At 39.6% G+C, this 22,389-nt stretch overlaps 1 protein-coding gene across 1 annotated transcript in view; it reads right to left on the bottom strand.

The window, feature by feature from the left end:
- col27a1a (collagen, type XXVII, alpha 1a) overlaps window positions 1–22,389 on the bottom strand; it is an 88,083-nt gene that overhangs the window by 18,664 nt on the left and 47,030 nt on the right. The window contains exons 23-39 of the mRNA XM_053478827.1: window positions 22,285–22,338; window positions 22,037–22,081; window positions 20,109–20,162; window positions 19,944–19,997; window positions 11,889–11,942; window positions 10,560–10,613; window positions 10,227–10,280; window positions 9,442–9,486; window positions 9,202–9,246; window positions 7,803–7,856; window positions 7,527–7,580; window positions 7,178–7,231; window positions 6,837–6,890; window positions 6,261–6,314; window positions 4,370–4,477; window positions 2,983–3,036; window positions 1,168–1,275 (exon numbers count right to left, since the gene is read on the bottom strand). Of these exons, the coding sequence (XP_053334802.1) occupies window positions 1,168–1,275; window positions 2,983–3,036; window positions 4,370–4,477; window positions 6,261–6,314; window positions 6,837–6,890; window positions 7,178–7,231; window positions 7,527–7,580; window positions 7,803–7,856; window positions 9,202–9,246; window positions 9,442–9,486; window positions 10,227–10,280; window positions 10,560–10,613; window positions 11,889–11,942; window positions 19,944–19,997; window positions 20,109–20,162; window positions 22,037–22,081; window positions 22,285–22,338 (999 nt within the window). The remainder of the gene's footprint in view (window positions 1–1,167; window positions 1,276–2,982; window positions 3,037–4,369; window positions 4,478–6,260; window positions 6,315–6,836; window positions 6,891–7,177; window positions 7,232–7,526; window positions 7,581–7,802; window positions 7,857–9,201; window positions 9,247–9,441; window positions 9,487–10,226; window positions 10,281–10,559; window positions 10,614–11,888; window positions 11,943–19,943; window positions 19,998–20,108; window positions 20,163–22,036; window positions 22,082–22,284; window positions 22,339–22,389) is intronic.

Raw genomic sequence — 22,389 nt, 5'->3', positions numbered from 1 at the left:
AAGCTGGTGTTAGGTTGTTTTTGAAACTTTGGAACAACAATGACTATATGATTGTAGGATATCGCTGAATGAATGCCCCTAATACAAAAACAACTTTAAAACAACATTCATACCAAACCGATGGCCTGAGTGGGACTTGACCTATGGGTCACTGCACCTGGGAGCACTGCATGTTTACCCAAATATACCAGGCAAAAGGATTTAACAAAATATTAAAGTTTGAAAGCTGCAAAAAAAAAAAAAACAGCTTGAAGTCTGAGATCTTTTCTGTAAAACCAGATATAGCTAAGATGCACCTTATTGTAATATGTTTTAAAGAAAAATAACCAGATAAGACTAAGAGATGTATTCGCCCCAATCACAGGTCAGAATTCTAAACCATAAGAGTCCATACTGTAGATGTGATGTTGGAATACTATGCAGATGGATGTTAATCAGCATAAATGCTCCATATAAAGGTAACACTTACATTAGTATATGAGGTAGTATTTGCCACTAGTTGTTAATGTCCTTTTACTCACTCATTAAAGACAATTTTATTAATTTTTTTACCAGCAATCTTGTCTTCATGTTCAATCTGCACTATTATAAAGTAAAAACTTTTTAAGAACGTGTGAATTATATGTAGCTTGAGAAATAAATTGTAAAATCAAACTTAGTGATCACAAACTGTTTACAAAAAATGCTCTTAAAAACACAGGACATTTGTTTTAATCTACAGTAGTAAAAATATCAGTCAAAAAGCTTTTATAATTTCTTCCACCCTTGCTGCAAGCCAGTATAAACAGAAGTACAGATATTGCAACCCAGGTGATTCTGCAGAAATCTGGGAAGAATACTTAAATAAAAAGCTTGAGAGTCCTAGAAACACAACAAGTCCTTCATCATCATCATCCTCCTCCTCATCATGGTGGAGTGTTAGAGCACGGCACTCGAGGTTCTCGGTGCAAAGAAGCCATACCTCTTCAACAGTATGGTTTCTCATGAGACTTACTGTACTATGTCTAAAAGTTTGGATATTTAACTTTTAGCTTGTAAAAATAAGTGAATGAAAACCCCACTACATTCCCCACACCAAAAAAGCTGAAATTCACTTAATTATACATTCACTTTGGCTGAAAAGCGTGCCATACTGTATAACCATATTTATTTAGTTATTTAGCTTACCGTAGGTCCAACAGTGCCTCTTGATCCTTTTGGTCCAGTGGTTCCAACTGGTCCTAGTTTCCCCGCTGTTCCCGTCACACCCAGGTGTCCCATGTGGCCCTTCGCGCCCTATGAGAACCAGATGCAGTTAAATGCAGGTAGTTTTAAATTGTGATTAATAATTCCTAAAGGACCAACAGATTGTAACAACAAGATTAAAAAAAAAAATAATACACTATAGGGGCAAAAGTATATACAGTAGATGCGTGCCCATGACCTTCCCCAGAACTTTTTCTGCAAATTTGGTGTGACATGATTGTCTGGAAGACCTTTGTATGCTGTACTAATAACATTTCCTTTTACTAAAACTAACATGATTAATTCTTCCCCAGCATGACAGTGGTCCTGTCCATAAATGACAACAATAAAAACATGACTTGCTAAGGCCGGTTTAAAAGCACTAGATTGATCTGCATAGAACCCCGAACTGACCACTTTTGAAATAAATTGGACTGCTGTCTGCATCCCAGGCATTATCGAATGATATAAGTACAGTGAGACTAAAGCATTCCCGAGAACAGTGCCTTTAAAATGTGTTGAGCAAATACATATGATTGTCATGGTAGGATGTCTACATACATTGGCTTTATAGGGCATTGTAGGGAATATTTAATTTTTAGTGTGTGTTTCATAATATTCTGTGTGCATGAGAACGGAGTGTTTTCTTTCTTTGACCTCGACACATGCACTATCAACAAACACATTCCTTAGTATAATCTATGTTCAGGGTTGTAAAACTGCTGAAGGCTTGTGAATGCAGAACCACTCCCAAGCTTTTGTTCTTCTTCATGTTATCTTTTATAAACATTCCAGACCAGACATAACCGCTCCTGCACCCTTCTTTTTGGTGCTTTTTTTTTGTGTGTGTGCATATATATACTCCTGTCTTCCACAATAAACATCTCACCGAGCACTGCCTTGTGTGTTTCATTGAGGGGCTTGAATCCAGGTGGGACAAGCAAAATACAGGCTGAGCACTAAGTAGACAAAATAGGGTCTATCAAAATTCAAGAAATCCTTACAATTTGGGGGCTCGTCCGGAATACCTCAGGTGAGTGCTGTTTTTTTTTTTCTCTATAAGGGTAGAGGTAAACCACGCTCCCTGGTTTTGGGTATCTGGACCATGTATGGGGGAGGATTGTTTTGTGGCTTTTATGACTGTTCAGCATGCGCTCGCCTCTGAAAAGTTCCTGAAGCATAGTGTGGAAGCTGTATTCTGTTGCCAGCTCTTTGTTGTTGTCTTTGTTGAAGTATTGTGTGTTTTTTATTGAAGATATTGGTTCTTTTTGTCGCGGGTTAATTTACATTTATAAAACGGATAATAAGAACACAACTACTTATCCAAAGCTAGAGGTTCCGCTCAACTGAATGAGTAGGTGTGGACTCACTTACTTAATCACACCTTGGCCTCGATAATTTATCAGGGTGGACTAAACCATAATCTAAATTTTTAACCTATCCACGCAGAGGTACTCTTAAGCCTAATTATCTAGCCTCTGCTTCCTCTCAGATGTATGAGGGTATGGGTGATCCAGGTTGGGATTACCCCTATATTCCTAAAGCTTTTTGGGATAAATACTTAGACATAAAAGAAAACACTACACTTCTCCAAAAGTTCTCATGCACACAGAATATCACTAAAAATGAAATATTCCCTATAGGCATGTAAAATGAAAAACAGAAACAAGTATGTAAATTACTAATTTAAGTCCAAGAGCCATGGTAAAGTATTTACAGTATATGCACTTGAATTATGGTACTTTTTGGCTTACTAACCTTGAGGCCAGGCTTCCCTATTTCACCCATTTTCCCAGTCTTCCCTTCAGGACCCTGAGCACAAAATAAACAAACACACAAACAAAGGTTATTTTAAAAATCCTATTTATATTACAAAGAAAAAAAGCATTTGTTCCTCCTAAAAAATGTTGACTAGCAGTATTTCTGAGTATGCCTTCAGATCTTTCTACCTTAGTTCTTCATGGCATAGTTTGAACAAGGTGCAAGGTGCATGTTTTATTTATCACTGCTAATCCATGATGCCAATCTCTCATTCCACTACATGCCAAAGGTACTCTAATTTTTTTGATCTGGTGACTGTGGAGGCCATTTGAGTACAGTGACCTCGCTGTCATGTTCAAGAGACCAGTTTGAAATGATTTCAGCTTTGTGACATAGAGGGATGGACATGGTCAGGAAAAATACACAGGAATTTATGGTATTTAAACAATGTTCAAGGGGCCTAAGGTGTCCCAAGAAAGCCTTACCATACTGTTACACCACCAGCAGCAGCCTGAACCAGCAGGCTGGATCCATGCCTCTGTGTGGTTTATTCCAAATTCAGACCCATCAGGTCAGACAACAGCTACTTCCAATCTTCTATTGTCCAATTTTGGTGAGCCCATGTAAATTGTACCCTCAGTGTTCTGTCCTTAGCTGACCGTAGTGGCACTTGGTGTGTCTGCTGCTGTAGACCATCTGCTTCAAGTTTCCACATGTTTTGCAATCAGAGATGCTCTTTGGCATACATGGGTTACAAGATATTATTTGAATTACTGTTGCCTTTTTATTAACTCGACCGAGTTTGGCCATTCTCATCTGACCTATGGCATTGACAGGGCATTTTTACCCAGAGAACTCGTCCCTTTAAACCATTTTCTATAAAACCTAGAGATGGTTGTGTGTGAAATTTTCAGTATTTAGCAGTTTCAGAAATACAGTACAGTCCAGCCCATCTTGCACCAACATCCATGCCATGTTCACAGTCACTTAAATCACTTTCTTCCCTTTTCTGATGCACAGTTTGAACTTGTCTTAACCATGTCTACATCCCTAAAGGCTGATTAAATATTTGCATTAACAACCAGGCAAACAGGTTAACCTAATGTAGTAGATGGTGAGTGTAGTTAAAATACAGAATTTATAGCAACATATGTGATTTGCTTAATTACTTAAAATTTTGTATTTATGTGTATTGTTTTAATGATTAAGGGTTCTATTTCATTGTGTTTTATGTGCTATTACTTTCCTTTACAGTGCAACTCTTAAGTATAGAACAGTGTTATCTTAAGTATGAATGCCAGCCATCATCATCTTCGTTGTTAACACAAATGTTTTGTTAAATTTATTTGTTTGTATACGTGTGTGTGTGTGTGTTTTTGCTTACTCTGACTCCAGTGAGTCCAGGATCACCTGGTGGCCCATCTTTGCCTTTGATCCCTGGGTCACCCCTTGCACCAGACTCACCCTCTGGCCCCATGTCACCTTTTTCACCCTGTTTTTAAAAAAAAGACCCTAATTAACAACATTCTTATGCCAGTATACACACTAAAAAGGGACTAAGATTGGGAGACAAGCTTAAATAGACCTTTAAAATCCTAAAAACTGTCATCTAGAAGATTTAAATGTAATCTATAATCCCCTCCATATGTACTGGAATTGGAATGTTGATGTACACTAAAACATTTAAAAGTACTGTAAAAGATGATTATTAGATAATGAATCAGAATTTCTGATATTTATATTAAGATATGATAAACAACTTGTTTAAATCTGTGGCAACATTCACTTTAGTGATTGACAGGTGTTACCTGTGACCTGTTAAACTGATTGTTTAGGCCTGTGGTTCTCAAAGTGTGGGGCGCGCCCCACTAGTGGGGAATACAGACATGACAGGTGGGGCGCAATGAACGGGAGGGAATTAGTGGAAAATAATAGGAAAGTACCTATTCTAATTCATGCTTTTCTTTATTGATAATAAAGATCGGACACTCTAAACTAAACAATCACACGCTAAGAAATGGATCAATAATACAAGTAAATTAAAATAACATCAGAGAAAAAGTGGAACCATAGTGCAATGTCGGCATCTCGGCATGTTAATTGCAGAGGAACAATATATAAGGAAACATTTGGTATTATATATGTCATTTCATTTATTCCAATGTGTATGCTGATGTTCCTTTTTGTACGCTTTTTGTTGGTGTGCGGCATTTTGCGATGATCCCTAAATCATTCGTTGCGCCGTAGAGAATAATGGTGTTTATGCTCTTAAACATGTATAATTTAAGGCGGATGTAAGATGAGTAGCTTAAAAACAATGTAGAGAGGAAATATATGTGGGTATCTTATTTGCGGGTTTATTTACGCAGCTACTGTATTAAATTCGGAGATGCGAATATGCGAATATAAAACTAACTTTACTGCGGACACAAACAGTAGCATACAGTGTGTAGTGAGCATAATAACGTCAATGGATACATTTGTTACATGGACCTCAAAAAAGCAGGTGATTTAGCACTATCAGCCTAATCAGCCAAAAATCCAGCCGAAAGGAAAACATGATGAAGCCTATGTTGCGCTTGGATTCATGGTGGGGATGGTGGGGGCAGAGGAGAGACCCGTGTATGTTTTGTGTCTTAAACCGCTGGCAGCAGACAGCACGAGACACAAGTAGGAAGACACTTAGAGACAACACACCCCAGTCATGTTAATAAGTCACTTGACCTTGAAAAAATGGTATAGATAAGTGACGAGGTAAGCCTGTTATAACAATTGCACGTGTATTTTATCTGTTTTGAACTTGGTGTTATTTGATCTTATTGGTTTAGAAATTGATATTTCAAAAAAAAAAAGTAAACTTGGACGTTTTCGTTATCATTTTGTTGACAAGTGGGGCTTGAAAATTCGCCCACCGCCTTAAGTGGGGAATGACAGAAAATGTTTGAGAACCACTGGTTTAAGCGATTAATAGCTCTGAATGTCTACTCTTGATTTGGGCCCGGTGTTTTCCCTAAAGTATAGCATTTGTTGTTACTGTATGAGGGGAAAAACCCAACACACAGAGAGCTGTCAATGGGAGCAAAGGAAGACATTATTGTAGTCAATACACCAGTATGGAATGTTCTGAAAAATAAATATACCACTATTGAACAGACATTGAATAGGTCAGGTGAAAACAGCAGAGTAATATTTAGTAATAATTACACATAGTGACCATAATAAAACCAAAAAGTATACACATTACTGTTGACATTACTATAATGAAACACTTATACCTTGGCACCATCAGGACCTGCAGGACCATGTTCACCCTCCAAACCTGGCTCTCCCTATGCACACACACATACATACACACAAGATTTACATTACAATTAATATTATCAGCAACAAATTGATTAAAAACTTTAAGTTAATTTGAGAGTTTTCTATTTTTTTGCATGTCCCTTTTTTGCATTAAAACTGCAAAAAAAGAAGAATCTAAGCTGACAAAAAGTTAAAACGTAATGATTTATGGTACAGTACATAAAATCCATCTGCATGTTGTCTGAACCCATGTTTTAATAGAAGGAACATACATGACTCAATATGATTAAAAAAAAAAGAACATGGCCTTTTGTACATAGAAGTGAACAAGATTAAAAACATAATGTGTTAAGTAAATTTTAAGTGAACTAAAATTTTTAAAGCACCTTAAATACAGAACAATCCAGGTGTTGCACATTTCCCTTTTGTTCAGGGAATACTGATACAACTACTAGTAATAATAACAATCATAATAATAATTCCAAGATTTGAAACGTGGTCTCAGACATTTCGACCACAGAGTATGATTGAACAAATGTCAGACGCACCCTGGGCCCAATGAGGCCTGGAGCGCCGGCATTCCCTTCAGCTCCCACTGCACCCTAGAGCACAACAAAACACAAAATAGTGACATTCTGAAGTTTATGTTTTAAATAATTTCTTTCATAACTCAAATACTATCACAGTTCAATATGATCAACAAACACTAATTGAAAGTGGTGGACCTCGGTGCTCAAAGGATAACATTAACATAACAGGCCATATTCCAAAATAATAAAAAATAAATTAAAAAATGACAGCCTTCATTGTCATTACTCAATATAGGCTGATAAAAAAAAAAACATTATTATTATTATTTTTTTTAAAGAATTGATAGTGATCATTCTACCTTCTCTCCTGGTTCACCAGGGACTCCTATGTCTCCCACTTTTCCTGGTGGACCCTGAGAAAGAGGAGCAGTGACAGACAGGCTATAAAAATAGAGAGAGACCATGTCTTGAGCGTAACTGCACTAAGAAACTAGCTTCCCTTTAGTTCACTTGTAAGTAATTTTAATTACCATCACTATATCGTACTGTATATAAACACATGATATATCTGACAAAAGTGAATACATAATGATTCAAGTGCTTAGTTAGTACTTTTGTACTTTTCTCTTTTTGGTTAGCTGGGAACATAAGTATGTGTACGTGTGTGTGTGTGTGTTGTGCATGCTTTATAATGCTATGGGGAGCTACCTTTGGTCCAATGTTTCCAAGAGGGCCTATTGTTCCTGGTATCCCCGTGGGTCCCTTAGTAAAAATGAAATATTTGGTGAGGAAACAGTGTCGCGCACGCACATGCAGTCATAAACATACCAAGACCTGCCAAGCTGTGATGAGGAGAACTGTGTTTAATGCCAGTACAAACACCAAACTCTGGCACATTTTTGTCCCATAGGTACAGAAGTGACCAAAGGATGCAGGATGTCTTTTAAATGTAGTAATGTATCAAAAAGCTTTGAGTTCACTTACGGGTTCCCCTGCAATCCCTTTTTCTCCTGGAGCACCGGAAGGCCCCTGGATTCCCTGTGTACAGAGATATAAAGAATTAACAATCAGTAACTCAGCATGTGGCAATTATCAGTTCAACACTATATTACAATATTCCATACACACAAAAGTGTTATCATGGATTTCATGTGTTCGTGTTTTTGTTTCTGTTGTGGTCATGTTTCCACGGTTTGTTTTCCTTGATTGTGTCCACCTGTGCATCATTTTACGCTAAGTAGTTCATTTAAACCATTCCTTTGCAAAGACTTATTGTGCATGTATGATAATGGTCTAAGGATGTTTGTCTGTTTTCCAAGTTCCTAGTATTCCTCTTTGTTCTGGCTTTTATTTCAGCACGTTTTGTGCTTCAGGATGATGGTGAATATTCCCTGATCAACCTTTTCTGCCTGGGTGTTAACCTCTGCCAATGACTATTACAATGATTTCTGGATATGCCCCAATAAAGCTAACTCTGAGTTATCATACTTACGTTCCTTTCTCATCAAGCTGCATGTTACACTTGCATCTCATTCACATGCATTTCAATCTTATTTTTTCTGTTTATACAGTATATATAGGCACATGGATAATAATCTCATAAAGGAAGAAAATTGTCTTCATTAGACAAAAGCTTGTGTGAAATAAAATAAAAAAAACATGGCGGGCAAGACTTTTAGTGATTTGGCACTATTTTGTAATAATATGGTAAATATTACATAAATATGGAAGTTTATTATTGACACAATCCCTACCATCATGAGTTTGCCCCTAAAGTGCTTATTCTATTTAAATATTCTATACTTTTTTTTAAGTGTGGTTAAAGTGTTTGATGAATCCTTAATCATACTCATATGTGTTTGCTGAACATCCCTTTCCAGATGGTGTCTCTTTTTCTGTTAACCACTTCTGGGAAGACTTTGCACTAGATTTTGGAGCAGGACTGTGGGAAGTTTAATTATTCAGTTATAAAAAGCCTTAATGAGGTCAGGCATTAAACTAATGTAAGAAAAGGATGTCTGGCCACAGTGTACACAGTGGTGTGGAAGTCACGAATGTGTGCTGGCAACATGAGTCCTTCCACACTAACCTTGGAAACCCACATCTTAAGCTCTTTATGTGCAGAGAGGCATTATCATGCTGAAACTTGGATGCCAACATGTGGGAATGATAGTTAGATGTCCATATACTTCTGGCAATATAATGTAATTCATTCAAATGGTAACACCGCCATTTCAAATATTTTAAATTTTGGTTTTACCAACAAACATTTGCACTTTGCACTATTCTGATCCTATGTATTTTGTGTTGTAAAGAATGTTGTATGCACTAATACACTCGCTGTGGAAATAACTTTCATTAAAGGAAATGAGTTGGAACACACCGGAAATCCTTTTGGTCCTGTCTCTCCCAGTTCGCCAATCTTCCCCTGCAGAGATTTTACAATGTTTAAAAATTTGCACAGAAATCCAAGTGCAGTGTGTTGAAGTATGCTAAAAGGTTTTAAAGCACAGTAGCTTATAGTATAAGGGGGTAAAAATAAAAGTTAATTAAAAGTAATTCATCTAGATTAGAAATATAATGTAAAGTCTGTATTTAAAAAAAACTCTTTTACGGCTTTTACCTGCTCTCCAGGAACCCCGACTTTTCCAGGGGGACCAACAGCACCCTAGGACAGGACAGGACAGGACAGGCAGAAAAACAAATGTTGGAAAAGAATCATATATAATATTGTGTTTATATATGAAATAGTCAACGAAATCATTTGTGTTAGGAGAATGATAGGAGTTTTTAGTTTAACTGTCTTTCTCAATTTTATTTCACTATTTTCCCCCATAACCTTGCTTCTATTGATACAGTTGAGTACAAATGTTCAGAGCACTAGTGACTAGTAACAGGTCTTCTATTTTGTGTAAAAAAAATAAAACATGATCATCAATGTTAGAGAAATTTCATCACAGGGTTTTCTGAAAATATACTTCGATCAAGTGGATAATACTCTGAGGAAACTTTGGTTAAAAATCTTTTAAAATCAATATTTTTGTCTCCTTACATTTAAGGGGTTAAATTTCAATGCCATCTCTTTCTTTGTTACCTCTTGCTTCACCTCACTCCTTATATGGCAATACTTTTCATATGGGTTGCTACTTTTAAAGTTAATTTATGATCATCATGTTAAGTTTGTTAAGCATGTTTGTTGCATTTAGCTAATGTTTGTATTGCAGGATAAATCTTCGAGCTAGTAAGTGAAATATACTCTACAGGAACATCAGAGTGAACTTTTTTATGCAATTACATGGACTTTTGGATATTAGTGGTATTTTGTGATGATTTCCTCAACTGCAACTTGTTTAAATCTCCTGTTCCTCTAATTCTTAAGAGATAACGATGGGTAGGTTAGCTCTTTACCTGTTTGCCTTCAGTGCCAGCCTCACCAGTGGGACCATCTGGCCCTCGTGGGCCCTAAACACACACACACACACACACACACACACACACACACACACACACACACAGTCAGAGCACTTACTGTAACATGAGAATATTAATTACATAAGAAGACAAAGAATTGACAAACGATAGGAAACGATAGACACAATGGGTCTCTGTAATTCATTTAAATTCTGCTGCTGTATGGAGCTGATACTAGACATTTGGTTTGTGTTACTGTGTGTGTTTGTTGAGTTAACTTGAAAAGCAATGTGTTTTTCACACACACAGACATGCATGGATCCATCTTACCCTTCTTCCCTTAACGCCTCGAATGCCAGCAGGGCCTTGTGATCCAGGAGCACCCTAAATGACAAAGGAAAAAAGGTTTAATAAAGGGTTGTGGTTAATTGGCTATTATGCAACTTTTGTTTAACTATATACTTCAGAATCACTACTCTCCATCTACCACATCTGTAGCACATAACAAATGATCACAATCACCTAGCCTAACACCTAACACGTAAAACAACATATATTAACAAAACATTAATGTTCACATAGATGTTGGTTCCAGACTGCCTTTTTGCTGATCTCCTGTCAATTTGACAAATAACAGTCTCTACTGTTTATACAGAATGGCGCAAAAAACACTGAATAAGCGACAGTTCAGAAATACCTTTTTGACTAAAAGAAGTCAGAGACTGGTTAAAGCTGCTAGGATTTCTTTAGTAACACAGATAATCACTCATTACGACCATGGTGACAAGAATAGCATCTAAAGATTCACGGGTAGCCTTGAGGGTGACGATAATGATGGGCACGTGATCACCCATACTGGACAGTTAAAGATTAGGAAAAAAAAAACATTTTCTTTTTCCAGTCTTTAAAAGTCTGTTTGAGATGCTTTTCTGCACATCGTGGTTGTAGAGAGTGATTATTTGAGGTTACAATAGACTTCCTGTCAGTTCAAACCAGTCTCATCATACATTTCTTATCTTTTTCATCAACATGGTAACACAAAGGTGTTAATAACAAGGTGTTTTAGAACCTCAACTTACAGTTTTCTTTTCTTTTTTTTTAAATCCACACCATTTTGTCTAATCTCTAGAGCCTGCTGTCTGTGAAATTCCAGAGAGCTCTGCCGTTTCTGAAATACTCAAACCGGCACCAACATCTGTGCCATGGGTAAAGTCACAGAGATCCCAAATTTATTTCATTCTCTTTGAAGCATAAACTACAGTAACTGATGGTCTTGCTGTAACAGTTGTGAATATTCGCAAATTATGTGCATTATTTAATATTATACTATCTTTTAAATAGTCTACTCTTTTGTTTGTTAAGGGTCGCCACATGGGATCTGCAAGATCAGGCACAGGATTTTATGCCAGATGCTCCTCCTGTCACAATACTCCTATTTTCTAACCAGGCTTATGACCAGCATGCATTGGCTGGGTTGTATGGGGCACAGGGTTATGTGTCATGCCCTTGGACCCAATAATAGAGATTCAGCGGTGGTGGGGTGAACCCCTGACCTTCCAATCAGCAACCGAGAGCCTCATCACTAAAACATTAGAAATAGTTTACTACTATTTTAAAGAAAATAATTTTTAGTTTTTAAATTGTTCTGTCGGCACTTACTGGTAAACCTGGTGGTCCAGGAGGTCCAGCCTCTCCAGGAGTCCCTGGATGCCCCTTAGACAGAGAGTACGTACATTTAGTTTCATACTATAATAAACCTCAAATGCAAACAATAATATTAGCAAAGCATATACAGTATAAGTGATTAGATACGTGACAGTGCAATAACATTAACTCAAAACATACCATTAATAATTCTGGGAACACAACAGGAACCTAGGGACACTGCACGACCATACACTAGATAGACAGCTTGATGCTGAACAAATCTGCGACTTGCTAGCTTGTTACATAATTACTGTATACTTGACCAATCCTTTCTGTTTCTGCAGAAGGTCTAAGTTATCCTGCTGCTCACACAGTTCTCATTTCTCTTTTTGCCTGCCCATAATATTTTCTAAATAACGTCTCAAAATTTAAACCACAGCAGGGCTGAAATCTGTACTGTTTGCATTCATTAATCTTTAGCAAATGCTGTGTGAGCACTCTGCCAAATCCAGATGGCTCTTATGTTAATCAACAGAGCCTCTCTTTGTCCTACAGTACAAGCTTCATATCTGACTGCCTGATCTGGCATGAAAAATGCCGACTCTTGCATCTTTTTGTTAAGGTTCATAAAAAAGAAAAAGTATTACATTTCGACGATTCGGGAGAAAAAAGTTAAATCTAGTAAATCTTGTGGTGAAAAGGTACATTACTCAAGTCTATCACAGAGATGTAAAAAGTTTAAAGTGAATTTTCAATCAAATTTTACCAGCATTTTACCAGCTCAACTACTTTATACTATGCTGATTTAGAAATATTTCATAACAAGAAACTAAACACTCATGACAAAGTGGATTTTCATATAAATACATATTTATACATATAAATTATATAAGAAAGCTTATAATTACATGTTGCAAAATCATGCTTTATGATTAATATGATATATTATATTTGTGATATAACAGTGTAATTAATATAATATTGAATAATTATTTGACCTACTTGGCCAATAGTAATGCCTTTAAATAGATGTGTGCACATTATCAAACCTCTCCTGACTACACAATTGTCAATTTGTCAAAACAAAACAACATTCTTTATTACTATATAAATATAGTAATAAAGAATGGGGCCAGGGGTAGCTCAGTGGTTAAGGCATTGGACTACGGTTCGGAAGATCCCGGTTCAAACCCCACAACCACCAAGTTGCCACTGTTGGGCCCTTGAGCAAGGCCCTTAACCCTCAATTGCTCAGATGTGTAGAGATGTGTATGAGATAAAAATGTAAGTCGCTCTGGATAAGAGCGTCTGCTAAATGCCTAAATGTAAATGTAAATAACATGTATTTAAGACATAATGCATCCAACATGCACTAATGCAATCATTCACATACTACAGGCAATTTGAAAACGCCAGTTAGCCTATGACTGTGAAAGAAACATAGAGGAAACCCCTCCGACCATGGGAAGAACATGCAAACTCCATGCACACAGACCCGAGGCGGAAATCAAACCCAGACCCTGGAGGTGCAAGGCGACACCGCTAACCACTAAGCCACTTGCCGTCAGATCTAGATTACTACAGTTATCAATTGCTTCGCACACATATTTCTTTATTTCATACAAAACTGTGTTGTGTCTCAATGTGGCCATTTTGTCATCCCATAGTCACAACGCCATCTCATACACACTTCAAAATCTGATAGCAAGATCATAAAACTGGTCAGGTGTGTCTGATGGTGAGGATAGAGAATCTGTCAGGAGCATTAAATAATTGAATACATTTAGATAAAACAAAAATGTATATAAAAAGTTAGTTAGAGTGATTGCAATGCAGTTCAGACTTTCCACAGGTACACTCGACTTACAGTCGTTCCTTTAAACATTCAGCAAGTGGAACACCTGATCTTTGAAAATCCACAGATATCTTCCCCCAACCTACGGAAGAGACAAATCTGTCTGTGCGAAACACTACTTGCATGTTAGAGAAACTTGACTGGGAGTTATTGTCACATCCCCCAACCTGACCTTGCTCCAAGCCATTTCCACATGCTTAGACATTAAAGGACTTCCTGGAAGGCCAGCATTTCAGACGTGAAGTAGACAGTCCCGTCATGTCATCAGTGTAAAACGTCTCAGGTTACTTTGCTGTAACCCTGTTCCCTGAAAAGGCGGGAACGAGATGCTGTGTGAAAACGCTATGGGAACATCTTGTCATGTTGCCGGTTGTGAAGCATGTGTGTACCAAACACGCCAAATTTTTGGCTTTTATAACCTCGGTCAGGTGACGTCATCTGATAGGACGCACCTGCAGGTTATAAATAGGAGTGAACCGGAAACATTCCTCAGATTGATTTGTCTGAACGGACGTCCGGTCACATAGGCAGTGCGGCATTGGAACGCAGCATCTCGTTCCCGCCTTTTCAGGGAACAGGGTTACAGCAAAGTAACCCGAGACGTTCCCTTTCAAAGGCTACACTCAATGCTGCGTGAAAACGCTATGGGAACGAGAGTGCCAACGCCGCCGCACTGCAAGTGTCTGGACTCCAAGGTTGTGTAGCGTGTGCGCACAAGGCCGAGAAGGTCTCAGAACTATGTCTGGGTAGCTGACTCAAGGACCCGTGGGCCCGGAGTAGCATGAACATCCAAACTATAAATGTAATAAATGTGTGCGGAGAGGACAACCCTCCGTGTCACACACTTGCTGCAGGGGAATACCTCTTGCTAGTGCAATAGATGAGGCGATCCCCCTGGTTGAATGAGCCCTGATTCCTAGAGGCGAAGTGAGCCCACGCGCCTCAAAGGAGAGGGCAATAGCCCAGTGTAGTGGGGGCCACCCCCCGTTGCGGCCCCAGACCATGTAAAAGCTGCTTTGACTTACGCCACTAGCTGATGCGGTGGACGTAAATCTGAAGAGCACGTACTGGACAAAGTAAGTGAAGTCTTTCCTGCTCCGAAGCTGTAAAGGCGGAGGACAGAAGGCTTCAAAACAATAGGATGCATATTGGAAAATGTGTGCGGAGAGGACCAACCCTCTGCATCACAGACTTGCTGCAAAGGAATACCTCTTGCTAGTGCAATTAATGAGGCGATTCCCCTGGTTGAATGAACCCTGATTCCTAGAGGCGAAGTGAACCCACGCGCCTCATAGGAGAGGGCAATAGCATCTTTCACGCAGCTTGCGGCTTCAAAACATGTAAAAGCTGCTCTGACTTACGCCACTGGCTAATGCGGTGGACGTAAATCTGAAGAGCACGTACTGGACACAGTAAGTGATGTCTCTCCTGCTCCGAAGCTGTAAAGGCGGAGGACAGAAGGCTTCAAAACAATAGGATGCATGTTGGCAAATGTGTACGAAGAGGACCAACCCTCCGCGTCACATACTTGCTGCAAGGGAATACCTCTTGCTAATGCAATTGATGAGGCGATTTCCCTGGTTGAATGAGCCCTGATTTCTAGAGGCGAAGTAAGCCCACGCGCCTCATAGGAGAGGGCAATAGCTGTCCGATCCTCTTAGAGAGGTAACATTATTTAGAAAAACCATCTTAAGGGTCAGAAACCTGAGGCGCTGACTCTAGTGGTTCAACAAGGGCCACAAGCCAGAGGACAAATTTTTTTCTGCAGAAACTCCAGCACTGAAACAATTCGGCAGTGGACTAGGTCTACCTGCTTCATCATGCACCAACTTTCAAATACATTCTATTTGAGGGGAGGCAGTCCTAGTACTTAGAATAGTCTTAATTACGCTGGCTGGAAGACCAGCTCGACTTAGAGTCAGAGAGTAGTAAAGGGGACATTTGCTGATCTTGCGAGGCAAAGAGGTCCACCTACGCTACATGAAATTTTCCCAGAATGTAAATCGCCCTGAGGGACAGGAATCTGGTGCGCTAGCTATTTAGCGGCGCGAGCACAGTCCGCCCTGGCAATTAATATATGAGACTGCCATAGTGTTGTCCACCCGCACTAGGACATGGTAGTCTCAACTGCTGGAGGAAGTGCTTTAGGGCCTGAAATAGAGCCATGATTTTGAGGCAATTGATGTGCCGCGCAAAAAGATGGCCTCTCCAGCTCCCTTGGGCTGGACGGTCATTTAAGACCGCACCCCAGCCCATGAGGGAAGCGTCTGTCGTTAGCATCTGCGACGACAAGACGAACTTAGAGTGGGACCCAGAGTCAGAAACCGGGGTCTGAACCACATAGGAAGGGTACGAAGCACCTGGCGCGTAGCCATTATTGGGGATTGGCCCTAGAGTAAAATCCCCTGGTTCTTAGCCACAACTGAAAGGCTCTCATGTGCAGAAGGTCCAAAGGTGTCACCGTGGATACAGCTGCCATGAGAGCTAAGATCTCTGAAAGTGATGGTCACTTTCTGGTCTAGCTTGATTTCCTTGACGGTGTTGAGAATGGATTCGACACGAGCGGGAGACAGCTGTGCCCGCTTACGCTCAAATTCCACGTGACACCCAAAAATGTTGTCCTCTAAACAGGAAAGAGCATGCTTTCATGGCACACTGTAAACCCTAATGTTGTCTTTACTTATACAATCAAGTAATGTTGACTAAACATTACTTAAAATTTAGCATTTTGGACCCATCACTTAAAAATATAAGTTCATTTAACTTATTTACCATCAAAATGCATAAACTTAAGATTTTAAGTGTTGTGAACTCAAAATCATGATTAATCCTTTGGAGGAAAAAACATTTTTAAAAGGTCAATTTTCACAAATGTGAATGTGGCGTGGGCGGGGCGGCGGCTGACGACCAGCATGCTTTGCGGGGATGTCGGTGTGTTCACCATGTTGGGAAAGGGTGTTTGGGTTAGTGGCTTCGGCCCTGTTTGTGTGTGTGGGCAAGGGTTGACGTGTGAAACGTGCTCCGGTTCATGCTAAGGCTGAATTGGATGGTGGTTCCTGTGTGAATGTACTACTCATGCTGTACATGCTGTCTGCCTAATAAAGTACTCCCCAACATTCTTTCCGGCGGAAAATTGTGGCGTTTTGTCAATAAAAAAAATCTAAGCTTAAAAATGCTGTTCATTGTTTTATTTCAGTTCGGTGTGCACAAAGCTTGCAGTCAAATATAAGAACATTGTTTAACAGGTTTAAGTTACATTTTCATGTTGAGTTAACTTAAATATATAAGTACACTTAAAAAACATGTATACCAAGTGAACGCAATTTTTTAAGTACATTAAATAAGTGCTAAGTTTGTTAAACTAAATGATTTAAGTACAGTCTACAAAACCGCCAAGTTAAATAAACTTAAATATGCAAGTTTTGGAAGATTCCATTACTCAATTAAATTGAGGCAACGAGTTTACTCAATCAAATTAGTCCAATTAACTTATTAGGGTTTTCAGTGCATTGGATCTCAATCCTTGGAAACAAAGATTAGCTAGAACGACATGCTGATGTCGAAGCGCTAGCTACTGAGACTGGGCCAGCCAGTCATGTAATTCAATACGGATGCTCTGGAGTCGTAAGAGCCAGAACTACATCCATGTATTTTGTGTATGTGCGGGTGAAAAAGCTAGACCAAATGGAAGGACCCGATACTGGTAAGCTTCGCCCCCGAAAGCGAACCTCAGGAACCTCCTGTGTTGTGGCAATATTTCCATTGATTTATTTTTAGATAGCGGTAAAGCCCGCAAAATCTAAAAAATTGGACGCAGCCACCCGTTCCTCTTGCACTTTCCGGTTTCATGTAGGTGGAGACTACGCCATTGAAACGCGGAGGGTGATGTGAGAACTGAATCCTGTAGTTTCTCTGTACAGTGCTTAGTGCCCAAGGAGATATACTTGGCAGTAGCTTCCACGCTGCCAGTTTCTCAGAAAGGGGCAAAGCTCAGCGGCTTGGTTAAACGGGGGGGATGTTAGATGTTCGGCATCCTGAAACACGGCAGGAAAAACCCGAAGAACTAACATTTTATTGGAGACTGGAGTTGCCCGAAACACCAGTGGTGGTGGAGCAAGTACACCAACCTCCTGGGGGTGCCAGGGAGAACATTTTTAAAAGGAATTCTGCGTGCCTCTCCCCATTGGGGGGCCACCCCCCAAGGTCCTGGGCACATGAACCTCAGGGCTTCTTTGTAAAGACAATATGCCAGTCTGACCTCTTTTGAGGCGGATTGCGTGACGCACCCCAATCTTGCAAGGGGGTGCCCAGCTTAAAAACACTCTCCTTGTGGGTTTCATGCCTCGCAACAGTCAGACCCGGTCGAGACTGGGTGGCCGACAGTCCCGACTCTTGAGCAAGGCGGGGAAGGAATTTCCCGAAGGCTTGTTATATAACTTCGCCTCATGAACCTAGTGGCGACCGAGTTAACGACATCGCCAAGTAGGCCGGGAGGCGAGATGGGGCATCGAGGAGGAATACACGATCCTTCTCCTTAATGCCCCTGAGATTCAACCACAAGTGGCTCCCCGCGGAGACCATAGCAGCCATAAAACGGCCGATAGCACAAGCCGTCTGCTTTGTTGCACGAAGAGACAAGTCTGTGGCCCGGCGTAAATCCAATACGCCTTACCTTGCAGAGCCCCGCCAGTACTCAAGTCTCTCAGCAGGTCAGCCTGGTAGGCGTGCAAAACCGCCATGGTGTGCAATGCGCCAACCAGACCTGCTGCCTGAAAAGCTTTTCCCTCCAGGGAAGATAAAAAGTCTACACAGCTTGAAAGGAAGTAATAGCTTTTCAGGAAGGATGATGTCCCAGAAGAGAGATAGCCTGGAAGCGTCTCTTCTATCTGGGTGTCATCATATAACTCCGCGTTTCTACCTCAATTATATTTAAATAAATAAATAAGTTGATGGCAGGAAAACACGAGATGAATACAGCTTACTCCATGAAAGGGTTAACTCATATGGAGATTGCTAAGAAAAGGGGAGAGAGCGTCGTTGAGGCTCCGCCCCCGGCCACCCGACAGAACCTGCCGTCTATGTTTTTATTTTTTTATTTTTTTTAAGTGCTTAGAGGCTATTACCATCTCCGCGGAAGCAAGAGAGGATGTTTATCCTTGCCCATTCCCGATCTGATGAGAACGCGAAAGAAAGGAGTTTTAAGTCTGTCTCTCACTGCTCTGCCGGATGCACGAGTTTAAGCCCCAGGAATGCGCGGCGGCTCGGAATGAGAGGCGCGCGCGTAGCACTTAATCGAAGCAGTAAAGTGTAGAGATCGCCCTCCGATATGGATTATACACACGGAGGGACATCTCGTTTAAACTCTGCCATTATTGGTGAGTTAAACACTTATTTTGCTGGTTAGACACGACACGCTCACAACTAGGTGAAGACAAGAATCTGAGGAATGTTTCCGGTTCACTCCTATTTATAACCTGCAGGTGCGTCCTATCAGATGACGTCACCTGACCAAGGTTATAAAAGCCAAAAATTTGTTTGGTACACACATGCTTCACAACCGGCAACATGACAAGATGTTCCCATAGCGTTTTCACGCAGCATCGAGTGTAGCCTTTGAAAGGGAACTTAAAATACAGTGCAGTCAGTTCGGACATAGCACAGTGCTAATTCAATAAATGCACAGCTAAACAGATGAGTTTCAAGTTTGGATTTAAATGTGACTAATGTTTTAGCACATCTGATCTCTTCTGGAAGCTGGATCCAACTGTGGGCAGCATAATGACTAAACGTGGACTCCCCTTGTTTTTCCAACTGGCTCGATCCTAACAATCTGAGTGGTCTAAAAAGATCTAAAATGGGATTATATAGGCAAATAAATATAGTTTTTACATTCATAACTGTGTTATTCTGCGCAATCAAAAGTTCAATAAGTTGACTACAACCCTAGTGTAAAACAAGTGCTGATTTGAGATTCAAGAATGTTAATCAATATTCAATTCAGGTCTGAACTGCAATCATCAGGCACTCACTCCAACTGACCATTTTGTTGTTTTAGGGTTTTTATCAGATTTTATTTATTTATTTATTTATTTATTTATTTTTGTCCAGTGTACCAGTGTAAAGTAATTACATCACATATGTCCATGATGTCATAACCAACATGTGTGCACGTGTATTCATCAGAATTTGTGCGCGTCTTAACGCAAACTTACAGCAGATCCTTTTTCACCTGGTGGTCCTGGCAGTCCTGTCGTTCCTCGATCACCCTGGACACACACACACACACACACACACACCAATATTTTGTTATAAAGACATACTCAGAATGCTTGGTGCTTTAAAATAATTTAAAATAAATCAACTTTGAAGTGTCTTACCTTTTCTCCTGCCAGTCCAGGTTCACCAACTGGCCCCACAAAGCCAACCAAACCCTACGCATGCACACGCAAACACACACAGACAGGCACAATGATAAGACAGATGTCATACTATACACATAGTATGAAGTCTAAGTCTAAACCTTTTCCAGCATGACAGTCCACCTGTGCATTAACCGAGATCCATGATGACATGTAGTGGAAGAACACTAGTAGCCTGCAAAGAGCTGGATGAACTGGAACCCTGACTGCACCCCAGGCCTTATCATTACCATTACACATCACTGATGCTAAACAGACATATTCTTGGAGCCAAAATCTAAGAGCCTGCCCAAGACAATGGAGGATATTATAAGTGCAAATGTGTGCTAAATCTATAACAGTGTGCCCAGCAAGCATATACTGTTATGGTTGTTCAGGTGTCCACATACTCATGGTTGCACAATATTCATCTGTGCAATATTCTAAATTCTTGACTGCTAATTGACGTGCAGTATCCATCCACTTTCTGTATGCTTAATGATTGTGTTCTTGTGTTTCCTTTCAGGGAGGGCAGTTTTTATCGAATGCCATATACATGTTCTAAGCTGGTTTACATTTAAATAACAGTTATTACTTTTCCTTTTTTTTTTTAAACAAAAAAGTTGCTTTTTTAATATCCCAAGAACAAAAACACCACATTTATTACAAAAGCCTTTGACAGAGATTTGAAGTTAAAGAAGAACTTGTTTTCAGAGACCCCTGCTGCCTGCACAGTGAACTACAGTTCCATTAAAGACACTGAGCGGTGTTCCCTGGTTCCCCTTACCTTCGACTTACAGTAACATTGAAGTAGGAACTCTGAACTGCATTATTGTTTTGCTCAGCCTGTTTAAACTACTGTATAAAGTGCCTTCCTTGATTGAAAGTATGTGCTTTGTTAGCAACAAGCTAGCCTTCTGATATTGGATTGGATATTTTACATTTAACCAGGTAATGTGTCTGTTGATGCAAGCACATGCTAGTACAAACTCAATTAAAGCAATATGGTAATACAATTTAAATAACGTTAACAGTTAAGGTCATGTTGGCCCGTCATTTTCTTGTGTGCTTAGGGTTGAGGACAGCTTATACAGTACATGCGACTAAGCTGGTCACGCATACTTCTGGTGGCGAGTATATCTTGTTGCATGTATTTCCAGTAGCTGATCAAAACTTGTTTGTGTCAGTGGGAAGCCAATGAAGCAAGTTAACATAATTTCTGTTATGGTTTTGTTGTTGTTGTTGTTGTTGCATTTTGTGCAAGATTTTGTAAAGACAGCATGAAATCCAAGAATTTTAAAAATGCCGCTAGCAAGAAGAAAACAGGCCACTTTCAGTATTGTTTTTAAAGCAGCCGGTGCTAAATTTAAATAATTATTCTGTTGGTTGCTAAGAGAAATAGTAAATTATGGAAGGTAATATGTTCTTAATGTCTGCGTATTACATATTTAACATCATTTACGTGTCTTTTCTAAATGTTTTATATGCAACGATTACTAATACTGGTCATATTTTTGGGTGTCTGGAATAGAATGTCTGCATTTACATTACTTAATATGAGAAATTCTTTTTGCAATACCTTAAAAACTCACTTTCAGAACGAATGAAATTTGTATGCCGAGGTGCAAGAGTAATCGTAAGATCCAGTGCTGTTTTGATGAAGTAGTAAGTAATGCTTTACTAAGCACTGCCATATTGTAATGGGTCCACATTGCTCCATGGAAAAAAGCCATACATTCATTTAGACATCCAGTTTCCAATTTAATACTGCTACTGAAAAACTGGTTCATTATACAATTCTTTGGTCATTTTTTTCCTCAGTATTTTTGCAATGTGTAAATCTAATAGTATAACTTTTCATACTTTTTTCATACTTTTTTTCTGTCTGTGTAGCATATAACACTCACTCTCTCTCCCATCGGACCAGCCTTCCCTGTGTCTCCTTGTTCCCCCTGGAAGAGTAAACAAGTTCAAATGTGCATTTGTGCCCTCAGAGTGTGTGTGTTTGTGTGTGTGTCAAATTAAAATTTTATTTGTCCCATACACAGTCATACTGTACACAGTATGAGATGCAGTGAAATGCTTAAATGTGTGTGTGCTTAACTGTGTGTGTGTGTGTGTGTGTGTGTGTGTGTGTTTATTTTGAACATCGAACCTTAATTCCTTCAGGCCCAAACTTGCCAGGAAATCCTTTTTTGCCCAGAATACCCTAAGAAGAAAAAAAATAAATGAAATAAATAAATAAATAAATAAATGGACA

This window comes from Clarias gariepinus, chromosome 19, assembly GCF_024256425.1.
Source record: "Clarias gariepinus isolate MV-2021 ecotype Netherlands chromosome 19, CGAR_prim_01v2, whole genome shotgun sequence".
In the NCBI taxonomy this organism is placed as follows: Eukaryota; Metazoa; Chordata; class Actinopteri; order Siluriformes; family Clariidae; genus Clarias; species Clarias gariepinus.
Note: the sequence above shows the minus strand (reverse complement) of the source record. Positions and strands in the feature narration are given on the sequence as shown.